At 46.5% G+C, this 25,227-nt stretch overlaps 1 protein-coding gene across 1 annotated transcript in view; it reads left to right on the plus strand.

Moving 5' to 3' along the window:
* POMGNT1 (protein O-linked mannose N-acetylglucosaminyltransferase 1 (beta 1,2-)) overlaps positions 1-25,227 on the plus strand; it is a 230,324-nt gene that overhangs the window by 185,935 nt on the left and 19,162 nt on the right. The window contains exons 19-20 of the mRNA XM_078671701.1: positions 11,837-11,972; positions 12,471-12,580. Coding sequence (XP_078527827.1) covers positions 11,837-11,972; positions 12,471-12,580 — 246 coding nt within the window. The remainder of the gene's footprint in view (positions 1-11,836; positions 11,973-12,470; positions 12,581-25,227) is intronic.

Below are 25,227 nucleotides of genomic sequence, written 5' to 3' on the forward strand. Positions count from 1 at the left end.
GTATTCTCGCTTGCATGGATTTATAAAGACATCTAAGGTCTCAAGTGGTTTTTTGGAACAAAGATCTCCCTGCCTAAAACGGGAAGTGATTAAAAGGAGGAATGTCAATTTTATGCCTTTTCGAAAATATATCATTATTTGGCATATAGATCAAAAGTCTTACCCGAATAGATCGGCAAGGCTCTTTGAAGGTAGAAAAAATGGGGGGGACGCCCTTTCTATAAAACAAAGTAACATATAAGTGCGAGTTAGTTATTTTTAAGTTGAGAGTTTCGTTTAAACTAAAAGTTATGTAGAGGGAAGAATCCTCAAAAGCATTCCCGGTGGTGGCATTCTTTACCTTTGATTAGCAGCAGGGCAGCAGTGAATCTGGCGGCGGGAGTCCTGGGTGTTCAGCCGTGACGGATGACGTCTAGGATAGATCGGTGAAACTGATGGGATTCCACTCGATATATAAGGGCGATTCTGATTGGTTTAAAGTCGGCTCACCTGTGCTGGCCATCTTTTTGTGAGAAACAGTCGTAGGACTATCTGTTTGATGGACATAGAAGACCCATTCAACAAAGGGCAGTTGGTTTTGAGATTTCTCTTAAACCTTGTATATTTAAAGGTTGCGTTTTACCTGCAATGTATTTTAGAATTATCTTTCAAATTCTAAAGGATGGGATAATTTATTAAGTGACACTTTATCTAGAATTATAATGAACTTCATGTATGCTGAGGTTAGGACTGTTTAACGCATAGGTTCACTTAATAAATAGCCAACTGAGTTTTAAGTAAAAATCATTCCATTCGAGTCAAACTGAAATTTATATAATAGCATGCTCCCAAGGGATTTCACTGTTGAGTCCTTGGTTATATGTATTAAAAACAAAAATCCAAAAAACTTCCCTTTTTTTACGAATTGCAGTTCCTCCTTTAGAGTCAGGGGTATGGATTTTCTCAAGGATTCTCCAAGTGAAGTCATTTTCGCTGTGGTTTTTCTCTATGAAGTGCTTCACCATCGGGGAAGCTAACTTCTTTGTCCTGATTGCCGAGCGATGCTCGCTAAGACGTGTCTGTATCATGCGGGATGTTTCTCCCACATACCCTAACGGACATGGGCACTGTATGTAGTAGATCACATTAGATGATCTGCAGTTACTCATCTCTTGGGCTCTCGTTTTGTGGCCATTATGAGAAAATTCTTCTCCTCCTATAATATTGCTACAAGAGGAGCAAGAAGAGCAGGGAAAGGTGCCTTTGAGGGGCTTGTTTGACAATATAGACCTTTGTGATAAGCATTCTGAATTAGAGTTGTTGAATCTGGAATGGACTATATACTCCTTGATGTTTTTATTTCGTTTATGGGCGAACAGGGGTTTGATTAATTTTTGTTCAGTGGTACAGTTACTGTTTAGGATATGCCAATTAGAGTTGATAATTTGTTTGACTTTGTTGTTCATGTCGATTTTGCTGTTCAGTTGTAGTAAATTCGAATAGGACCGTCATACTGTAAAAATAAATGTGACCATGTACTTCTATTATTATTGTTACTCTAAATATGTAGTTATTGGGCCATATCTTTATTTTCCGATGGGTACTTCTAACTGCAGATTTCTTACCTTTAGAATATTCTCAGGCACCAGGCTATGTAGAGATTAATTCAGCAATGGTCCACATGCGCTAGTAGTTGGTGCCGTATGACTCTGCAGTGATTTCATACTGCCCCAGAAATGATGAAGTAGAGCCTTGTATAAGCTCTGCCCCTGCGTGCTGGCTTCAGTTAATTTCTTTCCACTCCTTTGGGGATCCAGAGCTCCACTCACAACTTCGTTGGTTTTCAGACAACTCCAAAATTATCTAGACAGTATTTCAGGGAGGATGTGTTCATGAAAATGACGGATTCAAGCTGTGCTGCTACTGCAGGAAACTGATATCTGTCACATGCCCTCATGACGTGTGCCTATGCTGCTTGGCCTCCGGTTGTGCGGTTTGTGCCCTCATGCACCCGAAGGCGATTAGGGAGCACTGCGTCTCAGTACAGAAGAGATGGTTGTGTTAAATACAGATGTCCCACTCCAAGTAACAGGGCAATTTGCAGTCACAATATGTGTCCTGCGCAAGGTCCCATTCTGGCTTGAAGTTGTCTGATAAGTCGAATGCGAAAATACGCCATAGGAGCAAGAAAGCCAAGCGAGTCTCGACCCCATCCTGCCACTCGATGTCTGGTGAGAAGTCACAGGGGTGGCATTCAAAGGGTCCACTGTCTTCTGACTCTGAGCCGGTGTTGCAATTTGTATCTGTGCCTCCGAATTTTGTGGGCTATCCTCGATCCTGCAGACAATAGCAGCCCTGAAGGAGGCTGCAAATGTTCCTGGTGCTACTGCCTCCCGTTGGTGCCCCTTCTCATCATAGAGGCCTCCAATTGAACTTGTGCCAACATGTCCTCTGCTGACTGTCCCCATGGGTCCCATTCCTGGGCCAGTATTGATGCTGGTCCAGACTTCCACCACGGCCTGGATACCCATGCCAGAATTAGTCATAACATCGGTCTCCGACTACAAACCAACGTTTCCCCCACCAGTCCTTTCACACTATGAAATAACTAAGGTGCAGACAGTGGTTATACAACCAGACCTTCATGCTCTGCTTCTCCCTCAATACTAGTACTATCAAAGACTGGAACATTCTGTTACCACTCCATTGTGGTCTATGGTATATCTAATGTCCGTCACAAAACCGTTCATGGCCGGAAGGCATACAATCTGCTCTCCCTCTGTACAATGATGAAGGGCTACACTTAGACCTGTGACATGCCAGTGGGCTAGATACCTTACCGGAGATAGAGTGGGATCACGTACTTCGTCCAGTAATAAAAGGAAGTGCCTCTTTGCTCTGGTGGTGGAAAGAGTACCAGAAGTGCTAGGTTTGCAGTTACCTACTTTGGAAACCAGAGCCAGTTTATTGACTGAAATTGGTCAGCCAGGCCCTACTTCATCTCAGCCACTTTTACCTTTGAACAAGGTCTTTCACTGATGCACTCCGGTATCATGGTATAAACTATACTTTACTCCAATAGTCAGCCGACCTGCTGCCAGATGTCGACTCTGAATTTTTTATGAACACCTGAAAACTTTGTGATTCAGACATCCACAAGTAAAGTAAACCCAAACGCTTTCCTTCGAACCCACTGGATAGGGAGCTGAAATGTATTGATGTCTTTTGAAAGAACATGTGCTTTTCACCGAGGCTATTTTTATGGCATTTGAATGTGTTGTGCCTTCTGGGAAGGTACACCCATGTCTTAGGGGACATGGTCAGCAAGTTCTTGATGGCTGTTCTGGAGGACCTCTGGCCTACGCTGGCCCAAATAATCCAAGACTGACAGAATACAGCAAAGTATGTGAAGGTTGCAGACATTATGACTCTTCTATCTGCATAGGATTTGCTATTGTCACCAGTGTAGTGCCTAGAAGGCATGTCTGGATGCAGTCAACTGGACTTTCCATGTTCCCTTATGGATGCGCTATTTAGTGAATCTAGACTATTCCAAGAAATGGCTGACTCTGCACTCAAACAACCCATTGATAGTTGCATTTTTGCTTGATATTTTGGGGTATTATCCCTAGCCAGATAATTCCACCCACAATATAGAAAGTGTAGGGACTATTCCAGAAGCCTATTCTGGGACTATTCCAGAAGCCGTGTCAAACTTCACTGCTGATGCAGCAGCAATCTCAGCCCTTTTGAGGCAGGGGAAGTGGTGGTGGTTGAAGCTGTTCACACTTGCAGGGACAGCAAAACACCAACATTTTCCTTCTGCTACTGCAATTCCCAAGTCACTTTAATATGCCCTTCAATCTACAAAAACATTTATGCTGGGCGTTAATAGATTGGTGCACCTCTTGGCAATTAGACAATTTGGTCTGCAGCGATTCTATCTTTAGTCCAGCAAGGCCATGCTGACCCCTTGTCTCAGCAACAGAGGAGCTGCCCACAACTTACATAATCATATTTGGAGATTGATCAGCGACAGTTTAATTCTTGTGGCTTGCTGCTAAAAATGGTAGATGTCATTCTTGTAGCCAGGTGCTCATCTACAAAATTAATCTATGAAGGCACCAGGGCAAGTTTGTGGCGTTCTGTGCAGTCCGCCATCTTGATGCTCTGCAGCCCACATTTTCTGATTACATTATTATTTGGTTGGCCCTGCATAGGCTAGCAGTGAGTACAGTTCAAGGTTACTCTGCCTTATTTGCCTGTTCGCCTGATCAGCTCTTTCTCTCTTTAAAACACCAGTTGTGATGCGTTAGTGCCTGATGCATATGTTCCTTTCTGTCACTCGTCATGCCTCAGGGGACCTACATCTACTTTTACTTCACTTATGTGCATGCCATTGAGCCTATGGTTTGACTATCAAGGCTATCTTTCTCATCGCCATCACGACTGCGTGCTGTGTGAGTGAACAGTAGAAGCCATGTATATCACCCTTACACCACTTTGTCTGACAAATTGGTGCTAAGAACTTGGGATGCCTTCCTGCCAAAGGTGGTATCACTCTTCCATGTCAGTCGGTCGATTACCTTGCCAGTAGTTTCACTTAGTCACACAACTCAAGAGGGGGAGAGGCTCCTTCAACTTGACTCTAAGAGATTTGGGTTTCTACATTAACCGTATGAAAAGCCATTGTGTGAATGATCAGCTCTTTGTGGGGTTCACTGGGACTAGGAAAGAGAAGGCCGACCAAAAGAGGTCTCTCTCAGGGTAGGTAGTCCTCTGCATTAGAATTTGCTATGTGTTGGCTAAGAAGGAACCGCTGCAAGGTCTACCGGCTCATTCTAGAAGGGTCAAGGTTGCTACCTTGGCAGTACTGATTCTGGGCAATTGCCAGGATTCAACATGGGTGGCTATGCACACATTTGTCAAACACTACTGCCTTGACAGTCTGGTCTGATGGGAAGGCCGTTTTGCCCGGTTAGTCCTACAAGACTTCCTTGTCCTACTCCACTTCTGTGAGGTATTGTTGCGTTATCCAACCTAAGGTTGAGAAATTTGTGGTTAGAAGTATCCAATGCAAGGAAAAGTTACTTTTGGTAAAGCTCTTCCCGGTGGACACTCTAACCGCAGATGCCTCACTGCACTACGACCCTCTTCTTCTGTGGAGTGGACTCCTGAACATCATACAAATGTTCCAAGTTAGATATTGGCACACTGTCACCTGGAATTTATTTGAAACGCTCCATGTCGGAGGTCATGAAAGGATAATAATTAAGAAACTGGCATTAGTACTAAATGGCTCTCAGTACTCAATGGTTCTTGTATGCATCTCTTCTCTTCACTTTCGGGCATGCTGCACCATCTACTAGCAATTGAGGAGTATTGCTGTTGGACCTGGCCCTCTCTACAGGGTCACCCCGTAACCCTCCTGTTTTCAGAACCACTTTTTGTTGGCTTTTAGTACTCCGTGCACTTTACCAGTGCTAAAATGCTTGAGCTCTCTTTTTTAAACATGGTAAAAAGTAGCTTACAGACAATTAGCACTTTTAATTTACTTGTAAGTCCCTAGTAAAGTGGTACTACATATACCTAGGGCCTATAAATTAAATGATACTAGTGGGCCTAAAGGACTTATTGTGCCACCAAATTAAGTAGCCTTTTTAAACATGTTTTAGGTCTGCCATTGCAGCCTGTTGTTGATGGTCTAAACTGCTGTTTTGACCTTTCAAAATAAACCTTTTTCCAGACCTAAACTTTCCATTTTAATATATCTTTAAACCTGCATATCCTGAACAGCGAGTCTGGGATATGCGGGCTATGATTCCGATCTTTCAGCCTCTATCACGGGTTTCCATCAGAATGACCCAGAGGCCTCATGGCCTTATGCTTCCTGTTGGTGGACCATGCCAGGTGGCATATGCAGGCTCTTCAGTGGGATCCAGAAGTTCTGGTGGGCACAGCATCAGGGCAATCTTTTCGATTGTGTCCAGATCTCGGAGGGCACTGCACACCAATTGCAGTGGTGGCTAACGAACCAGGATTGGGTCAATGGCAGATCCCTCTCCCTTTCCCAACCAGAGTTCAGTGGTCACAGATGCCTCACTTCTGGGATGGGGCGGCTACATGGGAGAGGCGGAGACCAGAGGCCTATGGCAGAGTCCGGGCTCCACTTCAACCTTCTGGAGCTTCGACGATCAGTCTTGCACTGAAGGCATTCCTTCCTTCTGTCAAAGGGAGAATAGTGCAGGTGTTCCCAGACAACACCTCCGCCATGTGGTACTGCAACGAACGGCATGGGGGGTGGGGTCATGAACCCTATGCCAGAAGGCATTTCGTCTCTGGAATTGGCTGGAACATCAGGGCATGTCCCTGGTGGTTCAACACCTGGCAGGTTCTTTGAGCGCCAGGGCGGACAAACTCAGCCGCCAGTGCATGATTGATCACAAATGGCGTCTTCACTGGTGGTGCAAGGTCTCTTTCACTTTTGGGAGAGCCTTGGTTAGATTTATTTGCCACTGAAGAGAACGCGCAATGTCAGCAGTTCTGTGCGTTGGAATTTCCAAGGCGGTACGAGCTAGGCGACGCTTTTTGGAGCGAGTGGAGTTGCGGTCTTCTATATGCTTATCTGCCTATACCACTTCTGTCCAGAGTACTGAAGAAGATCAAGCGCGACCGGGCCCAAGTCATTCTTCTGGCTCCGGACTGGGCACGAAGAGTCTGGTATCCCGAACTTCTGCACATGGCCATCGATCCTCCGAACAGACTGCCCCTTCGTGAGGATCTTCTGTCGCAGCAACAGGGTACGGTCCTCCACCCAAACCTGTCCAGCCTCCACCTCCTTGCGTGGAGTTTGAGCAGCGACAGTTGACTGCTTTCGACTTTACTCCCAAAGTCTGTAACCTTATCGTGGCAGCCAGGCGTCCCTCCACCAAAACGATATACACCTGTCGATGGAACAAATTTGTGGCATGGGGTGTAACAAAGTCCGTGGATCCCCTTTCTGCACCCCTTTCAGAGGTTCTCCTCTTCCTTCTTTCTTTGGCCCAGGAGGGCTCTGCTCTGGGCACCTTGAAAGGCAATCTTTCGGCCATCTCGGCCTTTCTTCGGCTTCCTGATTAGCCATCTCTTTTCAAGTCCCCTATTGTAAATCACTTCCTTAAGGGCATTACTCACTTGTTTCTTCCAATTCCTTTCGTAATGCCTCAGTGGGACTTGAACTTGGTTCTGACCTACCTTGTGTGCGCTCCTTTCAAGCCGCTGCATAACTGTCCTCCCAGACTTTTAACTCTTAAAACTACCTTTTTGTTCGCTATCACCTCTGCCCGCAGGGTGAGTGAGCTTCAGGCCCTTCTTCAAAACCTCCTTTTCTGGCTGATCATCCGGACAAAGTTGTCCTTCGCACTAGGCTTTCTTTCCTTCCCAAAGTGGTTACCTCTTTCCGCATAGGACAGACCATCACTTTGCCCACCTTCTTTCCGCCTCCGCATCTTTCGAAAGAGGAGGAGAGGCTCCACCGTCTGGATCCAAAACATGCGCTTTCATTCTATCTGGATCGCACAAAACAATTCCGGGGCATGATAAGCTCTCTGTTGGCTACTTGGGCGCCATGTACGGTTGGGCCGTGCATAAACAAACCATCTCTCGATGGGTCGTCCTTTGCTTAAAAATCTGCTACTCCTTAGTGAAAAAGGAACCTCCAGTGGTGTTGCGTGCCCATTCCACCAAGGCGACGGCAGCCACTACTGCTTTGGGAGATGGGGTCCCTCTTCATGACATCTTCCAGTCAGCTATGTGGTCTCCATAGCACACGTTTACCAAACACTACTGCCTGGACAGCGAAGTCGGAGAGACGGCTTCTTTTGCTGTTCAGTTCTCCAGGACTTTCTGGTGTGAACTTGGTTCGCAGACCCACCTCCAGGTTGGCATTGCTGGGGTATCTATTCTAAGGTGAGGAATCTATAACTAATTGTCTCTTTCAGATGAATAAGTTACTTCCCTTCAGTAACAATATATCTTTAAGAGACATAGATTAGTTATGGATTTCTCACCGCTCCATCCATGCTCCCCGTTCTGCAAACTGACTTCTAGGATAAGGGACTTCCTTTCAGGGCCCTAGTTTTGTGCATCAGTGGTCAGTGTCTTGCATGGCTCTGCTCTTCTGGCGTGGAATGTCATGTAAGGAACTGACGTCAGCACGCAGAGGTGACCGCGATGCCAACAATGAACTCTGAGTCGACCGACGCCACCCACCGACTCGTAGGGGTACTGCTGAAGAAAAATTCTCCGAATCCAGTCTCAACCCTGGGAGTAATTCTAAGGTGAGGAATCCGTAACTAATCTGTCTCTTACAGATATATTGTTACCAAAGGTAAGTAACTTGTTCTTTAGTGTTAGAATTTATGAAATGTAGTTGCTGACAATATTGAAAAGAATTAGCATAAAGGTTTGGTTTAGGGTTGAAGCAAAGTAAAGGAAGGGCAAATTGAAGGGGACCAAATCAAGGTTATTTCAATATTATTGATAGGCCAGTTTACTAAATACAGGACTTAGTAAAGTATAGGAAAGTAAAGGTTGAAGTAAGGACATGTAGATATTCATAGGCCTGTGCACTTTGGTCAAATTTGTGTCTTGTTTGTTCAGAGAGTTCACAGCATGAAGCTGGAAAAATGCATACTGGCGTAGGTTTATGGCAATTCTTTGTAAGATGTATCTTATAGCTCACTTAGGGCCACGTGCATCAAAGGAAAAACCGGTCGCAAATGGGCAGATTCTCAAAATGTGTCCCTTTGCGACCGGTATTTTTGCATTTAGGATGTATCATCGGAAATGCAAAAATCGCAATTTAAGTAATCGCAAAATTGTGGTTAGTTGAATTGCAATTGCATTTAAGGAATCTCAATTTACGATTCCTTAAATGCAATGCAATAAATGTAAAAAAAATTGCGACTTCGCAATTAAGAATCCCAATTTACCGTCAAATGAAAGGTGATGGTAAAATGCGATTTCTTTGCAAAATGCACTTTGAAAGTCCCATTTTAAACATACACATGCATGTGTGCACTTCACAATTTCAGGGGTGCAACAGGGTTCCTTTTTGGCACCCTTGCACCCTTGAAATTGCATGTGCAATTTGCGAGTACCTAATGGGTACTCTCAAATTGCGCATGCAATTCCCATTCATTTCTATGGGCCTGTAGGCCCATAGGAATGAATGGGAAGCCATTCCTTAATTGCGACTCGCATAAGGAATGTGTAGGAATCAATTTTTTTTTTTTGCGATTCCTACATTCATAGGCTTTTGCGAATCCTTAATTGCGATTCCTTAATAATCGTAATTGAGGATCGCAAAAACCAACATTGATGCATGTGGGGCTTAGTGTTCTAACACATACACAAGAGTTTTTATATTAAATTAGACAGTTGATTCAAAATAATCTCCTTCACTGAATACCTTCATGTTGTTCCCCATAGGTTAATGTACACTGCAATTTGATCCTAGACTGAATTATAAATATCAGCTTAGCGTAGACTCATTGTGTTGACGTTTTTGCACAACTCTGGAATCCTAATATCTCGGTTAGAACTGGTGCTTCTTCAGGCAGACTTGCCCAAGGTGCCCTTTGTCATCTGACAGAAGTCTCATGCCTCCAATCGTACAACATACGATTAATCCCAAACAGACCAATTAGGCAGACCTTTCTCCATAGCTAACTATGTTTCAGTGGAGCAGCACAGTCCTCAGTTTAGCAAGAATTTGCCATCTTGTGCATCCACACCCATGGAAAAGTACATACAGTTCCTTGATTTGATTAGGGAGACTGGTTACTAGAATTTGCCACTGCATGTTCTTTGGACAACAGTGGACATTGTCCTGGAAAGACATAAACTCACTTGTTGAGGTTCATAATAAAGTTTCTATGTAACCCAAAGCAAATAAGTTTCGATTCTTCTCTTGGACACTTCTCAGGAGTGTTTTGATACCACAGCCCACATACAAACTTATTAATGGATGTGGGACAACCCGCCTGGTAAAAATAATCCAGCCCTTTATGAGGCTTAGGCGAAAGTGTTTTACCAGATTTGTTGAGACAGTTCTGTTTGCACATTCAATTGATTGGCAGCCTAACCAAATTCAGATCTAGTGCTTTCACTGCTAAGTCTCTAGCAATGGTCTCCTCTGTTGTTTGTTATATTGCCAAGCTGATATAAATACATGCATGCATGTATTGTTCTCTGTAGGTGTATCTTGGCGTCCTCATCTGCAGGAACTGACAACTTTTCAAAAAGCACCCAGATGCAAATGCACAAGTAATCAACAAAGTTTCACTCATCAGCCCCTGCCCTTGCCTTTTCTCTTGTAGCATGTAAAGAAAATCCACCCTGTTGGGTATCTTGGAGCACCCAGCTCTTATCAGCACATCTCCAGATCTAAGAGATCATTATTCAGGACCTGTGGTGGCAGTACATGGTTTCAGACTCTCACTGCCTACATCTTTGGCTTTCCTCCTTCCCTTACTTTCCTCCATCTCACAGTAGCTACTAACATAAGTGCAAAAATTGTTTGTCCTGATTTTTAAGGATTGTTGTCAAGTGGTGGACATCAGAGGTGTTCCACAAAAAGAGTAGGCTATGATAAGTCCATCAAGTTTTCATCAGCATGGTGTCCGTGTTCTTTGTGGATGGACACCTTCCTGCAAGTGGAGTATCAACAAGATGCCACTGGACTCCGTACAGCATGTTCTCATTTGCTGTGCAAGTTCACTCTGCCAGAGAACGTGTGAAAATTCCTGCTGATCCTACCAGAGGCTTATTTTGTTGCAGCAATGCTGGGGCTGGAGTCTGTGCCCCTGGTTTTAAACGTGGACCCAGTTTTAATCAATGTCTCCAACTTGTACTTGTGGAAGGTTCTTGATCTAATTGTCTGGTGGTGCCCCAGGCCCATTTCAGGATGCAAAGTGTATAGAGGCATCCCACTTTCACTGGGCTCTGTAGGCAGTCTTCAGTTGACTTTGGTCGCTGTCTTGCAGGAAGCCCTAGACCACCATTTAAGTGGGCTCAGGAAACAAACCTTTTTGTATTGTTCCCTGAGACTCCATCAACCCTTCGATGTTCACTTACACATGGGCACCAGCATATATCTTCTTCAGTTCAATGACCTCTTGTTCCCGTAGACTCACCTTCTCCACCAGCAAGCTCAAATTGAAAGCTGTTACACCGAGACTTCCAGCTTGAACTGTTTGACAAAAGTCCTTGATGAAGACTTGACAGCACATTAGTTATAGCACATTGGTTATATTCTACAGTAACAATCTATCCTCTGATCTTAGATGTCTCTTTTCCTTATGTCTCCAGTACTTAGCTGCACAATGTACCTAGATAGGACTAAGAGCATTAGCTCCTATAATAGATTGCTTGTCACACAGGGTGACTCCTCACGTCAAAAACAGCATCCAAGGCATATGTGGTGCATTTGGTAATTTCCTGCATGCCCCCACTATGCACATGATGAAGGAAGCAGCCTATTGCTTTTCAGCACCATATATCCAAGGCAGCGAATTGCCTCAATCCCCTGCATTAACTCCTGTATTTGAGCTCATTAAGTGATGTTTCCCATCCTCTTTCAAAATCTTGCTTTTGACTCCCACTAGACTGAATGGGGCTAGCTACAAGTAACCTGCTCCAGTTTGGGTATAAAGAATTGTTAAAAAGGGCACACTAGAACAGTAAGAGGCCATGTCCAGATAGTTGAGAGGAGCCCAATCAATGACTTCAATTCATGAAAACGTGATTGTCTCCCATTTCCTTCTTTCCTGATTTAAAGGTGTGTGTTCAATCATCTCTCTTCTTTTTTCCTCAGTGAGGCAGAAGTTTTGGATCACAGTAAAAATCCTTGTCAAGATTCCTTTGTTCCGGACACAGAGGGCAAAACATATGTGATGTACATCAGAATGGATCAAGAGGCTGACTTTACCACCTGGACTCAGCTTGCAAAGGTATTTAGTCTGAACGTTGTTGGGACTGAGGGGTCCCCATTCCCCTAGAGCTTGATGTGGGTGGTATTGATTTCATTTGCCAATCAGCTGCTCGTTTTAAACTGTGTGGATGGTCTTCTCTAAATGCGATTTGCTTTCTTGAGTGTAAACAAACTATTCTGAGAACTGGACAGAAATAATTTTAGTTTACTTTCTTTTAAATCCTCTGGCATTTTTTACTGTCTTTTTATTAAATACCAGAAAATAAGGTATTCAAAGCAGTCATACTGCAACACATCTTTTAGCAAAAAGTCTGTCTGTCTATCTCTGGAATATTATTGAGTTAGGAACTGTAACTCACTGTGAAAAGTAGTGTACACAATGGGAATCCATACAGATCCTCAGTTTAACCTCCCATTTGGAGCATTGGGTAGCCAGTCACTGGCAGCGTAAGGCTGTAAAGATCTCAAACTCCAGATAAAATCACTATTTTAATTATTGTGTTTTGTTGTTTCTTAGTGCCTCCATATCTGGGACCTGGATGTCCGGGGGAATCACAGAGGATTATGGCGGCTCTTTAGAAAGAAAAATCGCTTCCTTGTTATTGGAGTTCCTGCCTCACCTTATTCGTGAGTACACATATGAGCAGTTTACCCGAGTAGTTTGCCAATTTTACAAGTTCATTGAGTCTCTTTTTGTATGTAGGTGATAAACATGTTTGATATCCTGGAGAGGTTCATTGAAAATCTTGCATATGGTTCTGATTACTTGTGAATATTCACAGAAATCCTTATCGCTCAAACAAACATTACTAAAGAGAATAATTCCTTGTTCTGTGCTTCCTTACCACCATAATCACCTACATCTTTTTCACGCCATAAACTCCTTTTTCCATTAGTCTTGCCATCATCTAACATGGATTGCTGCATCTTTTGTGCTTGATGGGAAAGTGTAGCAGTCAACTGACTTGTAACTTTGTGTATTTTCTTAACCTATGTGAAAGTGTGCGGCTTAGAAAGTTGGGAAACAAAATGACTGTTAGCCACCCTTCCCAGTTGTGGGAAACTGTTGTATGCCACTTGATTTTTTTTATATTACTTTCTCTTGCACTTGAGTGCTCAGATTTAACATTAAACCGCAAGGCAGTTTTCTGTTTGCTGGTAAGGTATGCTAGTTTCTCGTTCTAAGTGATCGGATGGCTGAATGTGCCTGATCCTTACAATATAAAACTGAAAAAACCAAAGTGAATATATAAAGGGTTTTATTACTCTTTGCCAAGTGGTGCATGTGCATGGATGTCCAACTTGGGTGTCTGTATAGGATGATAAAGACTGCCCACCCTGAAACCAAAAAGGATTACTTTTCAGTCCGATCACTCACTGGCATCCGGACAGTAGCTGAGGAGTGAGAGTGCAGTGATCTGTGAGGTACAGGGCTTACAGAATATCAAGTAATTTCCTGTCTCTGTTTTCACACCACTAAAACGAGACGGGATTCCAGTGCCTGCTTGATGGCCTCAATAGTCCTAGATTTAATGCAAACAAGCATGTTGAGTGGCTGGGGATCTCCACACCCTACTAGCTAGCACAATTTCTCTAAAATCAAAGCTTCTCCCTCATTTAATGGGCTTCAACCTTCCCACTGTGGATTACCTCCGGAGGGTAGGTTTCTTCCATGTTCTCCCTAATGCAGATGATCAAAAGACTACCTGTTACTGCCTCTTCTGTATTGGGGAAAATCAATTTGTTATGGACCTGAGATCACGGAGTGTCTCAAGTTTATAAATAGAACGTGAAAGCAGTGAAAGTGAAAATGTCCAACTTCATTTAGCAAGACAATGGTTCATATAACTGGGGCCTAACACAATCCTAGATGTCAATCTGGTTGTTCTGTGGGATACTTCCAACCACAGAGTTCACACCTTGTGAGTTCATTGTGGCACCACGCTGGATCCAGGGATTTTTCCCAGCATTGCTCCCAACAGCAGGTGGTTGTGTGGTACTCTGCATCAGCTTTACCCTGCTCCATAAGTGACGCTGGAGCCACATATATGCACCTCCCCTGTGCACTGATGTCCGTTCCTTTCTTTCCGTAGCTTCGGACACAAATACTGAGTTTGCTCCCTCATTTTTTCTTCATCTTTTGACTTTTTGTTTTGCAAATATTTTCTCTTATTTTGCAAGTTATGTCCCTTCCGAAGACCACGGGGTTAGTACCCCTGTAGGTACTTTTCAGAAGCAGATGTCTGTGACAGATCCCCACCTGGCATGTCTCTGGTGCCTAGGGCCTCTGCATGACTCCATCTTGCGGGGACTTTCCACGATGAATACCAAGGGAACCTGGTGTAGGAAGCTGGCTCTTTATCTACTATACCAAAAAAAGGTATACTGTGCAGAGTCCAGTCAGTCTCCAAAGGTATAGCAGAGGTTAAAGTAGATAATACCTTACTCTCAATTTAATGGTAGCTGGACTTAGCAGTTAGGACTATTGGAGGGCCTCAGGTGCAGAGTGGTGCAAGTGCCGTGCATCCGCCTTGATCTGGAGCCCTTGAGTTAGTTTGTGGCGGGACAAATCCGGTGTCCACGGGAGACGGGAGTCTTTCTTGAAGACAGCGCAGGCCCCCAGGGTTCTTGGAGGTTGCTGTCTGCGGGCCACACTGGTTTCTTGCAGCAGGGGTGCTGGAGGAGGAGATGAGCCAGTAGGGCTGGGGCCAAGGCAGTTGTCGTCTTCTCCTGTGCTGCACGTCTCTTCGGTCCTTCTCCTTTGTAGGTTGTCGAATCTGAGGAACAAGATTCAGGAGAGCCCCTAAATACTAAATTTAAGGGTGTTACTGAGGTCGGGGGGGGGGTTAGTAGCCAATGTCTACTGTCCCTGCCCCCTAGGGTGACTACACCCTTTGGGGGAAGGGAGCACATCCCTGTTCCTATTAGGCCTAATTCTCCAATTCAAGATGGAAAATTTCTAAGAGATTGGTTCACCTCAGTTCGAGGCATGTGGGCTGCTAAATTCATATCTTAGCATTAGATCGCCGCCTAGTGTTGGGCTCGGATGATCGCACATTGTTGTCCTGGAAGAGTCTTCGAAGTATCCTGAGATAGGTGGCTCCTCCCCTGGACTACAGTGCGCATGGGCATCGGCTCCATCCCCAGATTGTTTTTGTCCGCCATTGGGTTCGGATGTGGTCTCGACGTCTTACTGTCGGAACCAAGAAAAACTAACTTTTAGCGGCCAAAAGTCCTCGATTTTCTTGCGTCGGTATTGTCTGCGCACGGTCTCGAGTCTTCCGTCTCTTGGAGCCGGAATAAGCGGAGTTTTCTTCGCTCTCGGAACTTTGAGGCCTTCTCATCGCGACACGACTGCAAACCTTTTCAGACATGGAGCGGAGCCCGTTTAAGTACTGCCCGCTCTGTGGGTCCAAGTACCCACACATCGATCTACACCCCGTGTGTAACAAATGCCTTTCGCCTGACCACGACGACGGCAAGTGCAAGTTGTGTGCACAGTTCCGCTCGAAGAAGACTCTCAAGCTTCGGCGCGCGGTGCGCATGGAAGCTAAACAAGCGGCCCCGGATCCGGAGAACATCTTCGGCGACCAGGACGAAGAGGACCAGGGTCATCATCTCCAAATCTCCCCACCCGAGACGGAGGTCGAGGCGGATCCGGGAGACGACGACGGAGTCGCGGGTCAAGGCCTTGAATACGTCGACGAGGTAGGAGACGACGATGAGATTTATGGGGCCGCGGCAGACAGCTCGGGGGACGAGCTCTGCCCCGAAGGTTACGAGGATACCGACCGGGACACGGGATCGCCTGTCGGCCTTACCCAAGACCCGTTGCCGCAAGCCACAGCCCCGCCTTCGGGCCCGGCCACGGACTTACTTGCTGAGCAGACTGTTTCGAAACCGAAACCGAAACCATCGGGATCGACAACACCTAAAATGGCCGACCCGAAAACGAAACCGAAACTTAAGGACTCGAGTGTCCCTAAGATGGCTGCCGTGCCGGTGAAAACGACGGTGCCCGCTACCCCATCGACTCCGTCGACCTCCGGTCCGCAGAAGTCGAAGAAGTCCGTCGATTCCGATGCTGCAAAATCGAAACCGACGCCAGAGGAGGGGTCCTCCAAAAAAGATGGTCGGCACGGGTCAGCGGCTACGACGCCGTCCAAGCCCGCCAAAGTCGGCTCCAAGGAGGCTACGCAGGCACACGGAAAGAAGTCTGCGCCCCGAACACAGGAATCGGAGGCGGTTAAGACAGGATCCGCGCCCAAAGCGCACAAGGCCCACAAGGACGTCGGATCCGAGGGAAAGATCAGACCATCCTCGTCAGCGCCGAAACAAACTGTGAGTGAGCCGTCCCTCATAGCCGAATCACTGCAAAGAATCAGGGAGAAGGCCTTTGCCCCGTCGGCTCCGATGCCATCGCCGCAGCCACAAAAGGACACTCCAGCGAAGCCTTCTGGGAAACTTCTCTTTATTTTGCCGCCGAAGGAGGCGCCGAAAGCTTTTTCAACCAAGTCGGCACCGAAACAGGTGATTTCTTCACCGGCTGGCCCGCTTCCACGTCGGGTACTCGAATCAGAGGACGATTCAGAGCATTTCATCGACGCTGACACAGGCAAACTGACCCTCTATAAGAGGATAATCACTTCGGAGCCAGTGGACTCCTATGTCATCCCACTAAAGAAGAAGAGGGTGCCCCTTGACGCCTCAGGCCTCACGGAACCAATCCAGCCTCCTCCGAGACGGAGCCCTACTCCCTCCCCAGAACACTCTGCGGGTGAGGGGTATGATGAAGACGAGCAGTACAATTTCCCTATCAATGAACCTGATGCACAACCGGATTCATATGATGACACTGGTGACCAGAACACCCAGGGTGTGGGGCAGTACCCGCAGCTTTTTAATGCACGTGCATCCCCGACTGAGGATTCAGCAGGTTTTCATGCACTACTCGAAAGGGCGGCAGCCAATCATGATGTGGACATGCATGCCGACCCGGTTGAGGAAGACTTCCTTTTCGACACTTTTTCAGTCTCTGAAAGGACAGTAAAGACACTGCCTATGCTTAAAGGAGTCCTCAAGCATGCTGGGGACATATTTAAGGAGCCTACAAGAGCGAGAGTGGTCAACCCTCGCATTGAAAAAAAGTACAGACCTGCACCTGCGGACCCCGCATACATCCGGGGACAATTGCCACTGGACTCTCTTGTGGTCGCCAATGCCAGGAAACGTGCCAACTCCCAGACAACGGGTGAAGCTCCTCCCCCGGATAAGGAGTCCAAAGTGCTTGCAGGGGGCCAAAGAGTAGCTGCACAGGCATCAAACTTTTGGCGCATCGCCAATACACAGGCACTCTTGGCGCGTTACGATAGGGCGCACTACGACACCCTAGAACAGATTGTACAACACCTGCCTCCACAGTTCCAAGAAGCCACCCAACTGCTCATTGAGGAAGGAAAGCTAATCTCAAACGCAGCCATCAAGTGTGCACTTGACGCTGCGGACACAGCTGCTAGAGCTATCAACACTAGCGTTATGCTGAGACGACAAGCGTGGCTCCGCATCTCAGGGTTTAAACCGGATATTCAGACAACAATCCTTAATCAGCCAGTCAATCCTGAAAGTCTGTTTGGTCCAGATGTTGACACCACCCTAGAGAAAATAAAGAAGGACACAGAAACTGCTAAGTCCATGGGGGCCCTGCAGTCACAACAGTTTCGTGGCAGCAATTTTCGTCGCTCAGGTGCACGTGGAGTCACCAGAGGACAAATGGGTCAACAATCCCAGTTCTCTAAAGGTGGGGCACAATCCTCGTTCACGAAACAGAACAAGGGAGGTTACAGAAATAACAGCAACAGAGGTCGCGGCAGAGGAAACAACAGCTCCCGCTCCTCTGCTCCAAGCAAACAGTGACTCTCTGTCACTGCCCCCGACCACCTAACACCTGTCGGGGGGAGACTACAGCAGTTCCTGCCCGTCTGGAAAAACATCACCACAGACAGGTGGGTGCGACAACTAGTCCAGTATGGTTATTGCCTAGAGTTGAGGTCCACTCCACCCAACATCCCGCCAAGGCAAAGGCCTATGTCCGCAGAGCACTTGCTCTTATTGCAGCAGGAAGTAGTGGTGATGCTGCAAAAGGGAGCAATCGAGCTCGTGCCGGTGGGAGAGGAAGGCACGGGGGTTTATTCCCTGTACTTCCTTATTCCAAAGAAGGACGGATCTCTCAGACCCATTCTAGATCTACGTCCCCTCAACCTGTACATACTGTCAGAACATTTCCACATGCTTACACTGCAACAGATTCTTCCATTGCTAAACCAGGGAGATTTCTTAGCAACCTTAGATCTCAAGGATGCTTATTTCCACATTCCACTACACCCGTCACACAGGAAATACCTCAGGTTCACTATTCAAGGCAGGCACTACCAGTTCAAGGTCCTACCCTTCGGAGTCACCACAGCCCCGAGGGTGTTCACCAAGTGTCTGGCGACAGTAGCGGCGCACCTCAGGAGGCAGAACATCCATGTCTACCCCTACCTAGACGACTGGCTCGTGCAAGCCAAGTCAGAGCAACAGTGCGCCGCAGACATGTCGTCTACAATTCACCTTCTTCACGATCTGGGTTTCTCCCTGAACTACCCAAAATCGCATCTTCAGCCGGCACATGTCCGGCAGTTCCTAGGTGCGACGATCAACACCCTGACGGCCATGGCTCAGCCAAACCAAGTCAGGATAGACAGCATGCAGGCTCTGATCCAAAGGTTCAGGCCACAACACTCGCTTCCAGCGAGAGTGTTCATGCAGTTGATAGGCATGATGGCCTCCTGCATCTTCATAGTCCCTCACGCACGGCTACATATGCGCCCGCTCCAGGAGTGCTTAGCGAATCAGTGGACACAGGCTCGTGGGCAATTGACAGACCTAGTGTTGGTTACCAGTCGGGCATACGACTCTCTGCATTGGTGGACTCCACACAACCTTTGCAAGGGCCGACTGTTCCAAGAGCCTGTGCCGCAGATTGTCCTGACAACGGACGCATCTCTCCAGGGATGGGGAGCTCATGTGCTCACTTACACAGTGCAGGGACTATGGACGACGCAGCAACAGAAGATGCACATCAACTATCTGGAACTGATGGCAATCTTCATGGCGCTCAAGTCCTTCATTGTACATCTGTGCAACAAAGTCGTGCTAGTCCGGACGGACAACATGACCGCGATGTACTACATTCAAAAGCAGGGAGGCACCCACTCGCCACAGCTGTCTCATCTGGCTCAGAGCATGTGGAAGTGGGCCATTCAGAGGAACATTTTCCTCATGGCAGAACACCTCCCAGGAAAGGACAATCAGATGGCGGATCTGCTCAGCAGGTACAGCCATCAAATGCACGAGTGGGAGTTACACCCATCTGTCCTCCACCCGTACTTCCAGCAGTGGGGTCATCCGGAGATAGACCTGTTTGCCACAAAAGAGAACGCAAAATGCCAACACTTTGCCGCCAGGTTCCCTCACCCACAGTTGCAGGGGAATGCGATATGGATGAACTGGTCAGGCAAATTTGCGTACGCTTTTCCGCCAGCCCCTCTAATACCGCTGGTCGCAAGAAAGCTAAGGCAGCACGAGATGACTCTCATCCTAGTTGCTCCAACGTGGGCGCGCCAGGCCTGGTACACCACGTTCCTCGAACTCTCAGTGGTGCCGCATCAAAGACTGCGCCTCACGCCCAGTCTTTTGACGCAGAACCATGGAGAAATTCAGCATCCAGATCCGCAACAGCTCAACCTGGCGATCTGGCTCCTGAAGTCCTAGAGTTTGGATACCTTAACCTACCTCCGGAATGCATGAACATCATCAAGGAGGCGAGGAAACCAACTACTAGAGCATGCTATGCTGCAAAGTGGAAGCGTTTTGTCATTTACTGTACAGCCAATGACATCAACCCGCTAGATGCATCTATCCCCAACATCATCTGCTATCTGTTGCATCTTTACAAGTGCAATTTAGCGTACACTTCCATTCGGATACATCTATCCGCCATAGCGGCTTATCTCCAGAACAGGCAGCACCTCTCTGTCTTCAGAGTGCCCGCCATTAAAGCCTTCCTTGAAGGTCTGAAACGAGTCATTCCCCCAAGAACACCGCCAGCTCCGGTGTGGAACCTCAATGTCGTTCTCACCAGACTGATGGGACCACCATTTGAGCCACTGCACTCGTGTGAACTCCAGTTCCTTACGTGGAAAGTAGCTTTCCTTGTAGCTATTACGTCTCTGAGGCGTGTCAGTGAGCTGCAGGCGCTCACAATCCAAGAGCCATTCATTCAAATTCATCCAAATAGGGTAGTGCTACGCACTAACCCCAAATTCCTTCCGAAGGTGGTGTCACAGTTTCATCTAAACCAAACTATTGACTTACCAGCATTCTTTCAAAACCCGCAAACGGTGGCGGAAAGAATGCTCCATACCTTAGATGTACGGAGGGCGTTGATGTACTACATAGACAGAACACAACCCTTTAGAAAAACAAAACAACTCTTTGTTGCCTTCGCACCACAACACAAAGGCAACCCGATTTCCAAGGCAGGGATAGCCAGATGGATTGTTAAGTGCATCCAGATATGTTATCAAAAAGCCAAGCGCACTTTAACAATACCCCCCAGAGCGCACTCCACACGCAAACTGGGGGCATCCATGGCTTTCCTAGGGAACATTCCTTTAGAGGATATTTGCAGAGCAGCCACGTGGGTTACACCACATACCTTTACAAAACACTACTGTGTTGATGTGCATTCCAAGCAGCAAGCTGCTGTAGGACAGGCTGTTCTGAAGACACTTTTTCAGGTTTCTGCAGCTGGCACGGGCAACCGCCGCTGATGGAGGGACTGCTATGTATTCTATGCTAAGATATGAATTTAGCAGCCCACATGCCTCGAACTGAATATGCTACTTACCAGTATGCATCTGTTCTTGGCATGTAGGGCTGCTAACATTCATATCGCCCGCCCTCCTCCCCGGTGCCTGTCGCAGCTGCAGATATACTATTGTATTTATTCATTAGCATGGACATCCTTTAAACTTTTCACTCCATCTTCTGCCACAATGGCGAAAAACAATCTGGGGATGGAGCCGATGCCCATGCGCACTGTAGTCCAGGGGAGGAGCCACCTATCTCAGGATACTTCGAAGACTCTTCCAGGACAACAATGTGCGATCATCCGAGCCCAACACTAGGCGGCGATCTAATGCTAAGATATGAATGTTAGCAGCCCTACATGCCAAGAACAGATGCATACTGGTAAGTAGCATATTCAGCTCCTGGCGACCCTATGGGCGTGCCAGGCTAAGGTGGACACTCCTACTCTGCGTACTAATTTTCCCGCCTGTCCTGCTGTCAAAGTTGGGTGAGGTTCGGGGGCGGGCATCTCCACTAGTTAGAGCTGCCTGAATCAGCATGACTAAATGTGGGAGCCTATGAGGCTCACCACCAAGTGTTTCTGTTTCTGCAAGGGTACCTCCACCCAGTGCAAGCTTTGTTTCCGACCTCAGAGAGCACAAAGGCTCTCACCCCATGAGGTGGGAAACCTGTCTGGTGGTGGCTGGCTTGCAGGGACCAGTCAGCCAATACACTAGCAGTTGGTAGTTTTTTAGGGGGCATCTCTAAAATGCCCTCTGAGTGCGTTTTATAATAAATCCAGCACTGGCATCAGTCTGGGTTTTTTATGCTGAGACGTTTGATGCCAAAGTTCTGAGTCTTCAGTAAATCCATCATGGAGCTGTTGCGTTCGTGTTGACAAACTCTCAGCCCATGTATCCAAAATGGCTTCACTGCACTTAGTGTCCAAGAATGGACTCAGACACTGTAGGAGCATACTGCTCATGCAGTTATGCCCTTTTCTGTGGTATAGGGCACCCTGTCTCAGGGCTGTATGGCCTCCCAGAGGAATGACTTACCTATGCCACGGGGAGTGGTGTGTAGGCATGGCACCCACAAATGTGTGCCATGTTGATTCTTTTAGTTTAGCTACACCAAAACACATAGCCAGCAATGTCCGTGTGTATGTGTTTGGTGTGGGGTCCTCTAGGTTGGCACAATACATGCTGCAACCCTAAGGGACTCTCTCTGGTCACGAGGCCCTTGGTACCACTGGTACCTTTTACAAGGGACTTAGATGTGGCCCAGAGGTGTGCCGATTGTGAAAACAAAGGTACAATTTTGGGAAATAGGCCCACGGAACCTGATTCCCAGGGCACACTTAAAGTACATCAGAAATCTGGCAAAAAGTGTGTAGGGCTACACCAACAGAATCCCTCTTTCCTCCATCTGGGACCAGAGAGCCAAGGCCACGTCACCAAGCACCATCGGAAGACATGTGACGGTTGGCCCTGATCAAAGCAGAGGAAGCAGACCGATTCCTGTTCTCGAGGCCGTTCCTGAAAAGGTCCACTTCATACTCCAAGTCGTCAGTTAAGTCCATACAAAAAAAGAAACGCAAGAAGTTAAAATATGAGACTGTCTCTTCCTGCCACTCTTGTCAGAAGTCTTGAGGGCATGAAATTGCTTTCCGGTCCTGGTCTCCTACCAAGGAACCGATTCCACAGCTAATATTGGTACATTCCGAATTCCTGGGTCCATTGACACCAAAAATAAAATATCTATTTCCTGAGCAAGTTAGGTTTTTGTTTCTCTAATTGAAATGCATTTATCTGCTGTGGATAAAGGGAATACATGGGTACCTTCGTTTGTCAGTGTAGTTGAGGTACACTATGGAAAGAGTTCTATGCAGGTTGTCACAATCTAGGGATCAAACACAAAATATATAGCCTATAAATCTGCCTTTTTTTAAAGATGGATAGCCCATCATACCTTCTCTGTTAAAAATATATATATACATAAAATTGCTGTTAGCTATTCTCTGACACAGCTCTAGACAGATATGATAAGCAGTGCCAGGCTGAAGGCCACTTTTCTGCACTGCTCCTGAATTAAAACTGTTTGTCACAGCAAACTGGTGTGACCTTTGTCTTTATAGTTCTGTCGCAGAACTCCTTCCATTAATGGTCGGATACCGAAGTTTGATTGCGTATTTTATCTCATGTTTATATACTTAGAGACCTTAAAGTCCCAATCAGAAAAATAACTATTCCGATAAATGGCATCTCGATTTACATATTGACATGACAGTGCAGTGATTATAATATCAATAATGAAAATGTTAGCCTAGGTAGGAGGCGGGCATAATGTTGGCACTTTTGGGCGTGTTTAAAGCTTTACACTTTCTAATAGATGGAGAAAAACGAATCTGCAGGTAAATATATGATGGAAATTGAATAGGTCTCCATGGGACTTGTCACAGTGTTCACAACAGGATGGTAGGAAGCTGGCTCTCTATATAATGGACCAAAATGAGGACACTGTGCAGAGTCCAAGCGACCCTTACTGGTTTACATGGGTTAAAATAATGCCGAATGCTCTCTTTTGTGGTATTGTGGGCGAACAGTTTAGGCTTATCAGAGGATAGTGTTAAGTATTTATTGGACACACAGATTGAGTAAGTGAGACACACACTCAATAAAGAAATCCGACAACAATTTATAAAAACAAAAGATTTTAAATTAATTTAGACACCAAGCTCATCGTAATCTACTTAACTACTTTTTAAGATAGTGATTTTTCAAGACTTAGAAAATGCACTTGTATTTGTCTTTAATGTGGTAATGTTCTCCTAAAAGGGGGGGAGGGGGGACATATAGTGCATTTGGGCACTTTGCAATGATTTACGGGACTGTTCTTCAGGACTTAAGGTAAATATAGGGCAAGGTCCAAGTCAGCACCAACAGGTCTCCTCAGTCGGCTCTGGGGCATCCGAGTGAAGAGGTGCTTTTTGGCGTCCGGTGCCCTGTTTAAGTCTGAGAAATGGTCCTGTTGGAAAGAGGCTGCAACCAGGGACTGGGGGGGCAGTTTGGTAGAACCCACAGGTGGTATAGGAAGCTGGCTCTGTATATGGTATACCACTACGTGTTTTATTTTTTTGTAAACAGATTTTATTTATTTTTCAGGTTAAACATATACTTTCATGAACATCATTTCTCTTGTCAGATAGCAAGTATTTTTCATTTACATACCCATATTAATAGTTCCATCTGTTCCAAGAATAAATCCCCCAACAACTCCCCTCTCCCACTCCCCAACTACAGGTCACGGGGTGTTCAGTAGTGTGCAGGGTGCTGCTGCTCTGTTAGGGTGAGGGTTCCCGCCCCTCTCGCTGTTAGTCTTCCCTATTAACCTCCCAGCTGTTCTCTTAACTTGTGTTATTGTACCCTACTGGTTGCATCTGTTCTATGTCCTTCACCCAGTCTGGCATTGGTGGGCTTCTCTGTCGGGATTGTAACGCAGGCTGTGATTTACCTGAATCCGACTCAGGGTTTCTCATACTCTCCGCCATGGCTTCCCAAGCTCTGGCCCTTTCTATTTTGCCAATACCTCTGTGTGCGTTCCTAAGCAGTTTCCTACTCTCGCAGCTCGCCCATTTCTGCAATTCATCTTTCCATCTTGCTAAATGGGGCCCCTGGTGCTTTCCATCGGCTTGTGATTTCACGCTTGGCCAGCATGTAGGCCAAATCTTTTGAAACTGTCAGTGACCCTCGATTTAGATGTGTGGGGGAACAGGCTAAGGAGGCAGTGCACCAGCGTACAGGAAACCTTCCGTTTCGTTATTGATGCTACTTCAGCCATCACCTCCTGCCAGTATATAAGTAATGTTGCGCAACCCCAGAACATATGCAGCATGTCTGCCCTGATTTTCCCACATCGCGGGCACCCCACATCTCCCCAGTGGAAATAACGGTTGATATGTTCTGGGGTGAGATATGCTAGATGTAGAGCGTAGAAATTAATCAGTCGGAAGCGAGCATGCCTCGAAAACTTAGTGATCCTGGCTAGTATGTTCTCCCAGTCTTTATCTTCCATAGGAATGCCCAGGGCTACCGTCCAGTGATCCCTCAGTATTGTCGGGGGTTGGAGAGAGTCCTTACCAATCGCTCTGCAAAGGCAGGTGACTGCCTTAATAGTGCCACCACCATTCCTATATATCCACAAGTGAAGTGGTTTTAGGTTCCAAGGTGCCCATTCCCCATGGTCTTTGAATAGCCGCCATAACCACTCTGTAGAGCAAGAACTGGCCTTGGGGGATGTCGCAGTCCATTTGTAATGTCTCGAACTGCAGGAGCTCCTCATCTCTATACAGGTCTCCCAATTTGGTAGCCCCTGACTGTATC

This window comes from Lissotriton helveticus, chromosome 1_2, assembly GCF_964261635.1.
Source record: "Lissotriton helveticus chromosome 1_2, aLisHel1.1, whole genome shotgun sequence".
Taxonomy (NCBI): Eukaryota; Metazoa; Chordata; class Amphibia; order Caudata; family Salamandridae; genus Lissotriton; species Lissotriton helveticus.